The following is a 12,240-nucleotide window of genomic DNA, read 5'->3' as shown; positions in this document are numbered from 1 at the left end:
TAGAGTTCTAGCTGCCAGTAACTTTAGCACTGTATTTTGCCTGCAGAGTACTACTTGAACTATACTGAATTCAAAGCTAATTCAGTCCAAAGTTTGGGGATTTTTTTTTAACTGCTGCTGTATAGGAGAAATCTTGTATACTTTACACTTTCAGTAGGTCTCACTCTGATAAGATTGCACTTTATTGATATAATACTTCGTCTTTAAACAGCAGCATCTGCTGGTACTTCTACATTTGTTTTCTTCTATATTCTCTTGAAGATGGTGGCCAGGACATTGTCCTAGTTTATTCTTTTTACTTACACTGGAGGTTAACAAGTGCCTGACAACCAACTGTATGTGATCAATTCATGCTTCTAAAATGAACAAGGTAGCAAGTCACCTGAGATCCCAAGGGAAGGTGTTTATGCTGGCTTCTAGCTGAATCATCAACTTGTTTGCTGGATTCAAGTCTTAGTGGCACAGGTGGAATCCTATAGTATGTTATATCCCTCATCACTTTTTTGGCCACCTAACAGATTAGGAAAATCACTCACTTGCTTTATTCAGCAGTGTGCCCTGGGCATAGGGAGGATATGAGCTTCCAAATAGGTTCCATCTATTAGAAGCACTTCTAATCCAGCTGCAATAGCATGAGAATCTAATTTAGGATATATACAAGGCCACTGAACTGCTTGTCCACATCCTGTTCAGTTGAGGCTCAAGTCATCCTTTTCCAGCAAGGAAAATTAGCATCCTTTCTTTTGCAGGGCAGATTAGCTTCTGCTACCATTGAACTGCTTCCTGTGCTGAAGAGAAGCTCTGCACAGTACTGTGCAGTTTTTAATATTGCTGAAGGGACAGTTTAGCTCAGTTATAATTACTGTCCCACTGGTGCAGTTGATGATCAGTAGTTCCACTCTTTGTGGTCATCACAACACCCAAGTTGCATAAAAAAAGTATCCACTGTGATTCTCTGGTAAAGGTGGGGGAAGCCTGGTAATTTACACTGGTGTTGCCTGTGAGATATCAGGATGTAGTAGCCTCTCTTCTGCAAACCCACTGTCACTCCTGCCTGGCTCTGTAATAGGCTCTGAATCTTAAAGGAAGGTGAGGGAAGGTTTTAGTTTTTCAATGTGTTTTCATTAGACTGGAGTATAATTCTGGACTCTACCTGCTGTGTACTACCATAATACCTACTACAGTGCATGTGAAATCACTGATAAACCTATAGCAAATTTTGTACCAGAAGGACTTCAGCTTTTGAACACCAGGTATCACAAAGAATTAAGAAAATTCTGAAATGGCGTGCTTTTGACATGAAACATTGGTACTGTATGTCTGTACTTAATTTCTTTCCTTTCAAAGGACTTTCTTTTTCTAGGAATTCTTGTTTCAAACTGACTGTAATAAAAAGTAAAATGTGCCTTCCATCACAGCACGTAGGCTTGCAAAAGCTGTTGCTTCCCTTCCCTATTTGGCACTTTAAAGGCTGTATATGTAATGAATTAGGCAACCCTAGAGCTATCAGTCACTAGTTGTCACCACCACTCTCCCTGCATCCCATCATCCACAACTCAGAATGCCATTTAGTATATAATTGCATTTCTAATCCTGCTCTGCTTAATATTAATTGAAAAATGAATCTCAGGAAAGTGAAATGTTCAGTGATATTGTTTGTGCACGTTTGTTGGTCCTGGAAAAAAATCGAAAGGACAATTTACAAAGATTTGGTTAGGGTTTTGGTAACAATTAAGGAATATTGTAGTATGATGCTTCGCCATTAATAGCCTAATTCATAAACCATACAACTAATTCTGAATACTCTTATTTCATAATTTTTAAAATAGCCATGAGAACAGGTTAACTTCACTTGATTGCTCAAGCTTCTATGAAGACTGCCTGCGTAATGTACAAAGCCGTTTGCACAAAATGCAGAATTCACTGTGCAGTTTGACCATCTCCCATCTCGCTGACTCTGTTACATTCCTGTCCTTTACAGCTCTTTCCTGTTCTGAGTGTTAACTCTAGTAAACCATGCTTCTGCAAATTTTGCTCTTGTGCTTTCTTCCACTGGGTCTTTAAAGACCATTGGGTCTGTCAGCTCACCAAGGAAAAAGTCAACACCCAAATGAAAACCACTATCCAAATGCAAATGAAACCATGACCCACAGCTTGTGGATCCAGACACAAGCTTTTCAAAGTAGGGAAGGCATTACTTACAGGAATGTAAGACTCGCAACTGAGAGGAAAAAAATCTTTATATGCCTGGCATACCTAGTATGATTTGGTATGCTGCAAATTTTTGGTGGAAAAAATTTGGCCTACAGCACACTAGCTAAATTGTCTTATGTGTTCTAGCCTCACTCAGAATTACTGAATATTTCTAAGAAGTTAGATGTACCAGTGGAAGAAGCAAACATCTCCTTTTGTACCAAAGAAGGTTCACAAGACATAACATGTACAATATTGAGACTAGAACTATCTGAAGACAAATCTGAGTTGTGTGCTACACTTCCTTTTACTCTTTTCCTGACAGTTATTAAGATAATATGGTCTTAATTATAAATTAAATTATTAAACTTCTAATTGGAAATAAAAGGTTTTGTCTTGTGGCCTTTACAAGGAATTAATATAATGTGTAAAATCTGTGCGTTATATCAACTTAAAGGTGCAGTGCTGCAAAACCTGAATTTAAATTCAGGAGCGGGAGGAAGGGGCCATCTTCTGAGTGATACAGTTTGTGTATCAGACTTAACAGAGACTAAAATTTTGATTCTGCTGAATTGCAAAGATGGTATATACTAATCTTTGCTTACTTTTAGCCTCAGAAAGGGAGGAGCTACAGCTAACTTACCTCCTGTGAAGTTTGTCACAGGATAATGAAGAGTGTTGCACTGTGTTGATCTCCTTGAACTGCTTCTAGTATCTGTTTTACAATAAGGCATAATAAGATAAAGACCATGATTTGGCATGTGTTGGATAATCTAAACAGAATGAGGTTTGACTCAAAATTAGGAATTTAAAAAATAGGCCATTTTAAGAGGGTTTGAATTTAATAGTACTGGAATTAAATATTCTAGAGGTCAGATGACCTCTGATTATTTATGATTCTCATTTGAGATTGTTTCTTGAAAGAAGCACTGCACCTTTTTGAAGGAATACAGTATAAAACTTCTGTGTTGTAGCTGCTGTCCTTAAACGTACTTATTTCTTTTGCATAAGGAATAATTTCATACACTGGATCTACTGGAGCAGCTGCTGGGGAAGTTTATCGGGATCCAAGAGACAAAAGATCTAAAAGGTGATATACAGGAGTCCATTAACTTTTATACAACTGACTTGGCTAGCTTCTGCAGTATTTTCTGTTGTCATTGTTGTATCTCTGGGGGCTGCTCCAGAGTTCTGCTGTTGGCTCTGTTACGGGTTACTATAAAACACAACTAAGTTCTCTCCATAAGTCCTTAGATGATCTGAAGCACTACTGAACAGCAACGAGTTTTGGCACTACAACTGAGTAAACAAAATGATCACTGTAAATGAGCAGCTTCAGCTGGTTTAGGTGTATTTATAAATCTGAATAGTACCTCTCCAGTGGCATTCTTACAAAACCTGTAATAAGCATAAAAGATTTAAGTTGTATATATATCTTATACGGGCTTTACCATGTAGCATACTGATGGTGGGACAAGAAAAGGTTTGTCTTCCAGTGCTTTTTCTTAGAAATGTACCACCACAGAAAAGCTTACTAGTTTAGTGAGAGCAGTAATGCTGTGCTAACACAGGCAGAGCCTTAGTTTATAACCTGCCATTCATGCTGGAAATTGGCAAGCATTTCCATTTATTTTGACATGCAATAAATGGTCAAGTTATGAATTTCTCTTAAGTAATAGCACAATGGCAGAGTTAAAGGTATATGTGAGGAACAAAACCTTTCAGAACACAGAATGGAGACTGCTTTGCTGTAGTCAAAACAGCTGTCATTACATGTCATCAAGAATGATTATATTTAAGGATCTTGTAGGTGAGAATTATAAAAAATGTTTTTTGTTTCCTTTCCAGTCAAGATGCAGATTTACCTGGAGCACCAGAAAACCTGACGTTCAGGGAACGCCAGCGACTTTTTTCACAGGGTCAGGATGTATCCAATAAAGTAAAAGCTTCTAGGAAACTAATGGAACTGGAAAATGAGTTGAACACAAAATAAGATTAAAGCACCTTATCAGATGTAATGGATGATCTCCAAATTGAGGGATTGAGATTGGGAGCACACTACTAAGTATGAACAGAAAATGAATGTTTTATGAAAGGAGTGACTTTGATTCCTTTATATCTAAGACTGTTAATTAAGACTTAGAGATGTTGCAATAGCAAGAAAACTCTGATTACTTTGCCAGAAGCTTGTGGTTTATACAATGAAAGCACTGTAAAATTTTAAAGATACGAATCACGTGAAGGTAACTTTTTTTCTGTTTTGGGGGTAAAGTTCTTTTGCACCAGACCAAGTAGCACTTGTCAAAGATAAGTTCTGTTTCCTGGTGTTTTACAGACACACTTATTGTTTTAGCTGCTGAGCAGAGAGAGTGAGAATAGCTTGAACTGCCTAAACTAAACTGTGCACTAGAAATTAGTATTTTAGGTTGTTTGACAAGAAGCCAATGTCTGGGCCACCTTAAATAAGGTTTCATATGCAAGTGTGACAGACTGTATGGTGTTCATAGAAGGATCAGCATATCAATACAGATCTTACCATTACATAGTAATGTAACATAACACACATTCTCTAGATAGAATCTTGGAATAAAAATGTCTCTTTTCCTATGTATTTGTTGGGTCTCAAATGAATTGCCTAAGGTGTTATCTGTAGTTACGGAAAAGTCTACGTTGTTGTATCCCCACTATATGTGCTTCAGACTTTGAAAAAATGTGAAGATAACAACCTTTGGATAACTGTTTCATTAAAAATTACATAAGCAATAGATAGTAGGCTACACTTAGTGGCCCTTCATCAGCTAGGACCAAAATGTTAGTAATGTCTTAAAGGCAAGGATTACAGTTAGAAGGTAAGCAGAACACGTGGGTATGTTTTCTGAGAAATTCAGGTTAGAAGTTATTGGGCAATTAGGCCTGGAACAGTATTCATGAGTGTTATTATCAGTTCAGCAATATTTTTTTTTTTCTATGGAGATATCAATTGGCATATTAGAGAAGAAGACTGAAGTGTAAAGCATCAAATACAGTACTGCAGTCTGGAAGTGGGAACATTCATAAGGTCATTAACAGAGCTGGTGTACTAGCAAGGAACCATCCCTGCTCGTGCTGAGGAAGCAGTGCTAGTGAGCTCCCATTCTGTCTAGCTGGCTTTACTGACATCTTATTAAGGTTGTACTGAAAGCCTTTTTGGCAGTTCAAGCTATTTTTTCACACTGTTATAGCCTTATTTAATTTTTAATTGTTAATCTTTTTCCTCCCACTATTTCCTCAGCTATGCTTATGTAGCTGATGATGTTGGGAATAAGGACCTCATCAGAGTCTTTCTCATTGTGTGATGTTAAGACAATATATATTGTGATTCCAAACAAATTTTCTATTTGACAGAGCCCTTTACTGGCTTTAGATGATTTTTTCCCCTGTATCATATTGTTCTCTTATAAATATATATTTAGGAATTTGTGCACACTTCCAAATACAAAGGGGTAGACTTTCACTGCCTTAGGAAAGAAATCACTTTTAATAAGAGTTGTATGATAAATAAATGCAAGTTAAAGAAAATTGGAGTGTAAATATTTTTTACATATTTCAGGTTTCTTATTTGAAAGTGTGCTTTTACCGTTTCACCTGTTAAATATGAAGTAGATGACTAAACTGGTTCCAAGTGTTAATGAAGGATCTGCATGCTTGCTTTGTCTGTTCATCAGCAAAAGCAAGCCTCTCCCAATTTATCTTGAGAACACTAGCAGCCTTACAGTGACACATTTTTCTTGAGGAAAAAACTTACGCTGTGGCTGAATTACTGTTGCTGCTAGACTGAAAAAGGCTTAGCAAAAAAATACCTATAACCTTCAGTTGAGTGGATTTGGCCGCTATTGGGCATTCGGGTCAAGTGTGAATATGTGTAAAAGTGCTTTTCATATTTGTCTGTGCATTATTTGAAAAAAAAAACCATCAAAACTGCTGTAGTTTCCCATTTCTACTGTATTTCACTTGCAACCTATTTTTAATAAAGTTTGTATTGTATTTAACTTTGCATTCAATGTTTTTTGTATTCTTATTTAATTCTGCATTCCTAACAACATTATCATAAACCAGAGGGACTCTTAATATGTTTTGACTTGCCTGTCCTCTTAAAATGTATTTATGAGCAAAGTCAGTGTATCTGATATGAAAACTTCAAATTAATTTGATACGGAGAATCAACAGAGGCTGACCTTCACTAATCAGAGAGGAGAATTTCTTAATTTATTTGATACCTATAGTGCTGACTTGAAGGAAGTGATTTTTACAGCTTAACCAGCAGTTTACAAAGTAGTAAAGACCAGTGGTGTTGATTATATAGACTAGTCACACTGTATTTGTATCTTCCTTAAGTGCAAAGTTGCTTTTGTAACAGCAAAGAGGAACCTAGAACGTGGCATATTTTGGAAAAGTAAATAGTGTATGCAGAGTCTCCATGGGGATTGCTGTGGTTAATGGGAGTCAGCAGTTCAAACTCTGCTTGGGGAGGGAGCCCAGCCCCAGTCAAGTGCTGTAGATGCCTTCTGCTGTAACTGTACATCTGCTGAAGATGGGATTGAGATCCTCCTATACCCTCAAAATAACTCAACTTTTAATTTTGAATACAGAATGTCAAGACTAGAAGAAAATGGAAACAATCCATTGCACTTCTCTGTATGAGTCTGTCAGTCTAAACAAAAGAGCCAGTACAAACAAAACGTGGTGTATTTGAGTCTGTAGTTGTTGCAGCTGTGAACTTTGTCATAGAAACTTTTACTTCTAGACCAAACTATTCCAAGGATTATGAGAGGAACTGTGTGTGATGTACAGCAGTAGTAATGCATTTTCTGTCCAAACCCAGGATATTCCACTGACTGCCCTGGATGACTCTAGACCCTGGCAGGGGGCTCAGAGACCTAGGCACGGAGACAAAAACAACTGTGCCTTCGATTTTAGCCCATGGAACAAACTTCCAACTTTGTGTGAAGATTTACAAGCCACAAGAGTTTGAGTAGAATGATAGTTAATTTGTCACAGGGTGAAAAAGTAGGATTTTGGGAGTTTTAGAATGGGAGTTCAAGAGGCAAGATGGAGGAATTTGGGCGTGTCCTGTCCTTCTCCTTCTTCTTGTGCTCCAACTTCTGCTGTGATGGTAACACTTCTTGACTGGTTTAAAGTAGAGGCGCAGACTGTCTAACATAGGTGACAGGTATTGGAAAATTATTGTAAATAAAGTACACGTAGTTCTTAGTATAAAATGTTAATACCACCCCAAGGGCAGACAGTGTGCCGGAACCCAACCTGCTGGACAGATCTCAGCTGGTCAGGGAAAGAATGTTATAGATAAGGAAAAATAAACAACCTTGAAAAGCAGAACTGACGAATCTCTACTTCCCTGGTTGCGGGGTTGGGAGCAAAAAGACTTTCTACTACCTCAGGGTCATCCCAACCCCATAACCCCGACAATTTTCAATGGGAAAAATGTTTTGGGCTTGCTCAGTGAGCACACTAGTGTGATGCTGTTGGGCAGCATAGCATCTGCTTCGCTTGAGGTACATGAGCTGTCAGCCTTGGCAGCACAGCTCTTGGTGTTTTTACTGATGATGGCCCTTACAGTCATAACTGTGTGAAGTTATATTTGCATATGCAGTCAGCTCTCTACAAAACAAATAATTTTAAATCTGTGTTAAATTCTCCCTTCTGCACCTATCATCCATATACACTGTTGTTCAACTCCTTTAGGTAGTCTGTACTACAGTCTTGCTGGCGTTTGAGCAAAAGGCAGTGAAATGAAGATGTTGACCAAGTCCACAGTATGCATCCTGTTCCCTAAAATAATGAACAATATACTTGATCATACAGATTGCTGTCTGTATGTCAAGCAATGAGTACATAAGTAGTAGAATAAACAAGACTGTTCTTTACCTCCTTATTCAATTAGATAACACAAAACATAGTGCTGGTAAAAGTCTTAAAACACATGCAGTGACTCATGTATGTGATAAGAATTGGCTCTTCCTCCTGTTTCGTCAAATGATACTGCTGTCTCAGGGTCAGCTACTGGTTGTGTGTTCCAGAAGGCAAAGCCTCACAGGCTAAAAATTTGGAGCTGGCTGACTTCTTTCGCAGCTGTAATGGCAGGTAAACTTAATGAGACCACAGTGCAATACACCTGCCCAGAGAATCTCAGTTTATTGTTACTGACAGGTGCTCAGAACTCAACTACAGTTACTAAAGAATGTGCAATGAGATATTTACAGCTTCAACAAATAATGTTTACAGGCTGTGTGCAGTACAGCAGTCTCAAGTTGCCATCTGCTGAGTGTGGAAAATGTCACCTACCTCACAGAGGCAGTAGAAAATGCGGGGATGTACAGCAGAATCTCTCTGTGTTTGGCCAAAGAGGGATAATGGCCTTCTCTCCTGGGCTTTTTCCCCAAATGCTTTTCGACCCATTCTGCATTTAGGAATGTTTGAATGGACAACTCATCAAAAGTTTATGGAGCTGGGACCTCTTAGGTCTTGTTGGTTCCACCACTGGGGTTAAAGTGAAATGTATCAGAAGTATTCAAGACAATGCTTACTTAATAGTATCCTAAGATTTATAATCCACTGACAGATTTTAGAATCCATGTATGGTATTTCACTGATGCTAAAATTAATAGACTTAAATGTTGATTTAGACAGTTCCATGAAATTTCTGTCCTTGAAGTTCCGCAGCAGGATCTGTAATATGGCAGGGCCTTGCATTTGCAGGGGGAATAGGGGATCAAATTGGTGAAAGTTGGGGAGAAAAAGATTCTTCAAAGCAGAGAACCAGTGTAGAAAGGTGCACTGCCATACAGTCTGGCAGCATTTCTAGAAGAGAGCTGGATTTTATATTATAGCTGTTTCTTTCCCAGGTCTCACCAACAGGCAGTTTCGTTCATCAAGCAACCTCTCCTAAGCTTTGGAAACAGAAAGAAGATCCCTTAGGAGATTTGCTGCTGTTATGAAGAGTCACACGTTATACTGAAATTTGTTTTTCTACTGATGGGACAATTTTCAGTACTATTTGACCTTCAGAGGTGCATACAGAAATGATAGGAGTAGTGGATACTCAGTTTTAGGTTACTACTTCAAAGGGTGCTAATAAATTTTCTTGTCTGTTAAAGCCTACAGAAACAAGATCCTTAATCTCATTAATAGTGGGTAAAATCCACAGTAAGGGAGAGATTAACTGTTACACTTCAGAGGTGATCCTTCTGGGATGAAGCTGAGTTTCACTGGTAAATAACATTGTTCTGACTTGATTGCTGCTGCAGGATAAGAATTACATATAAAATCACAGCTCATTGTCAAGAACTGTGAGTCACACCCTGCAGGCAACTACATCATCCTCCCCAAAATAGCTGATGTTGATTAAAATCCTGTCTGCCGTACTTAGTGCCAACATCTTGTAACATCCACATCATTGCAGCACTTTTGAACTGGTTTTTTGCCTGTATTCATTTGTCTGTTCTCATTTTTCCATCAAAGCAGAACTAGTTGCAAGGAGGAACTGCTGAGTTACACTTTTGTGTGTCAAACCTAACTGCAACCAGCCAGATGGGTCTTTTTTAAAATTTTTAAACAGAGGCTATAAATTGTAGTAACTTGTTGAAGATGCAGGATCCCAGAAGATGGTGGATAGAGCTGCACAGGGTGTTTGGTTTGGTCTGTGACAGGTGGGCTGTATCTGGGTTCCTTAGGAAAGGAACACTATTCCTTTAGTGCCAAACACGGAGGGATTCACTGCTCTGTGTCTTTGGATTTTGTACTGTCCATACAAGAGCACTTTTACCGTGTTCAGCAGATAGTAACTTAACACTGCTATTTTGCGGAACTGGCTTCCTCTGTAATTATCATGTTGGTTTTGGTTTTAAAAAAAAGAAACCCTAACAACTATAGTGCAAAAATAGTGCTATTTCCCACTTCCAAGAAGCTGACATGTCTGCATCTGGCATACTTACATATTTTATAACCAAATAGTATAATGACTGCTTTCAAGACCATGTAAATCTTTCAGTGCAATACAGTAGAGTACCAAGTAATATTGCTAATGCATGTCACATTTTCACCTTGGAAGCCTCAGTGTGAGACCCCCAGCCACAGCCTGGATGAACAGCTCCTGCTCTGGGCAGCTCCTCAGGAGTTCCACACGACCTGAACCCACAAGCTTTGTGCTTGTGCTACGACCAGCCATAATGCCGGCCATGTTTGCAGTTACTAAACAGCCTCTGTGGTGCATCATCCAGCTCTGCATCAAAGCAAGGTCAGCTACAGCTGCTTGCCCAGGACTGGGTCTAATTGGGGTTTGAGTAGCTCCAAGGATGGAGACTCCATCATCTCTCTAAGCAGCCTGTGCCAGTGTTTGACTATCCTCATGTTATAAGTAAAAGTTATGTTAAATTAGATTAGAATTCAATTATATTGCATTATGTTAAGAGTTAAAATTGTTAGAATGTTCTGGAAAAAGGGTCCAGGGTTGGTGGAGGGGCAGTCTAGCGGGCAGAGCAAGAATGAAGAAGATTGGACGGAGGATCTGACCAATCATTCGACACCCTGCAGAAATGATTGGTCCAGAATGAATGGCATTAAAGACCAATGAGAGGCCTGGAAGCGGACCAATCACCATGCGGATCCAAAATCCACCAGTCCTGGACTCGAACGGGGCTATAAAAGGGGGAAGTTCGAGTTAGCTTGGTTCTTTTTGGAAATTGTTTCTGGGGAGAACCCAGTAAGTTTGGGAACACGTACTGTTTTGTTTTTTGAGTCACTGAGTGAGTGCTCGGGCCTATCCTGGGCACTCTGTTCCTTGTAGCTATTTAAATAAACAAGAACCTTTTTCTCCTGAGAAAGTTTGGCCTCGTTCATAACACTCACATTATCCTTAGATATCTTTTCCTGGCCTCTGGGCACCACAGAGCACAGTCTATGGTGTTCATACTCTCCCATCAGGTATTTGCACAGACTGTCTGGATCCGCCTCAGCCTTCCCTTCCTCCAGGCTGCCCTTCCCCCAGCACACTCCGTGTAACAGATGTTTCTACCCCTTAATCTTCTTTGTGGCCCTTACAGCCTTAGCCCAAAGTACACATCATCAGCTGCTTAGGAGGGAAATCGTGTAGCCAATATCAGAGCTCTCAACTCTGTTCTTCTCCTCATCCTTTGCGCTGATGTGAGGTTTGTGCCCCTGAGCCCAGGAACCGGGCAGCCTTACACCAGCCTTGGGAGGTCCAGGCTTTCCTTCTATTCCTGCAGTCCCTGCCCTAATCCTTGGCCATGGTCTCTGAGATCGGGACACTGCAGGCCTCAGACACAGGAGGGACCCCAGCCCTCATGGATAATGAGTGTGGACCTCTGAGGTCGCTTGTCCCCCGGGACGCTGCAGGCGGAGGAAACTCCACCTCCATGGATAGCACGCCCGTTCCCTGCTCAGCCTCCCCGCTGGGGACGCTCTCCGTCATAGGCACACCATGGCCCCGCCCCGTTCCCGCTTCCTGCTCGCGGATTGGTTGACTGCCCTGCCACTCAGGGACGGAGCGCGGCGGGCAGGTCGTGGCTCTCGCTCAGCCAATCGCAGCGCAGAGTGCTGGGCGGGGAAGGGGCGGGCCCGTCGCCATAGTAGCCGCGCTACCGCCCCCGACGCGTCCCGGGTTAAATCCCCGCCGGAGCCGGAGGAGATCTTGCTCCGCCTCGGCGCGGGACCGGGCGGGATGATGCGGCCGCACCGCGGGTTTGACCCGAGCTCCGTGTGGGCGCAGCGCCTGCGGCAGCTGGAGCAGCGGTTGCGCGTGAGGGGGCGAGGGGCGGGACCGTGGCGGGGCCTGCGGGCGGGCACGTGCTGCGGGGCGGTTCCTTGACCGCCGGGCTGGAGGGCTGGGAGGGCGCTGCCAAGCCCTCCTCCTTCCTAGGCGGGCATCCCGATTGCGGCAGTGGGGAGCGGCTTGTTAGTCGCTCGTGTGTTGGAGGAGCCTGCTCCAGCTAGGGCTGGGATAGAAGTACAGTGTCAGAGCAGTGAGCAGCT

General features: G+C 41.2%; 2 protein-coding genes across 13 annotated transcripts in view; both read left to right on the top strand.

Moving 5' to 3' along the window:
- AFDN (afadin, adherens junction formation factor) overlaps positions 1–6,228 on the top strand; it is a 116,809-nt gene extending 110,581 nt beyond the window's left edge. For all 12 annotated transcript variants that reach the window (XM_041468182.1, XM_041468181.1, XM_041468184.1 and 9 more), the window contains 2 exons: positions 3,205–3,283; positions 4,042–6,228. In XM_041468182.1, coding sequence (XP_041324116.1) covers positions 3,205–3,283; positions 4,042–4,186 — 224 coding nt within the window. In that variant the 3' untranslated portion in view covers positions 4,187–6,228. The remainder of the gene's footprint in view (positions 1–3,204; positions 3,284–4,041) is intronic.
- A 5,697-nt stretch (positions 6,229–11,925) lies between these two features.
- KIF25 (kinesin family member 25) overlaps positions 11,926–12,240 on the top strand; it is a 41,748-nt gene continuing 41,433 nt past the window's right edge. The window contains exon 1 of the mRNA XM_041468189.1: positions 11,926–12,007. Coding sequence (XP_041324123.1) covers positions 11,930–12,007 — 78 coding nt within the window. The 5' untranslated portion in view covers positions 11,926–11,929. The remainder of the gene's footprint in view (positions 12,008–12,240) is intronic.

Source organism: Pyrgilauda ruficollis, unplaced genomic scaffold, assembly GCF_017590135.1.
Source record: "Pyrgilauda ruficollis isolate IOZ18807 unplaced genomic scaffold, ASM1759013v1 scaffold214, whole genome shotgun sequence".
Taxonomy (NCBI): domain Eukaryota; kingdom Metazoa; phylum Chordata; class Aves; order Passeriformes; family Passeridae; genus Pyrgilauda; species Pyrgilauda ruficollis.
Note: the sequence above shows the minus strand (reverse complement) of the source record. Positions and strands in the feature narration are given on the sequence as shown.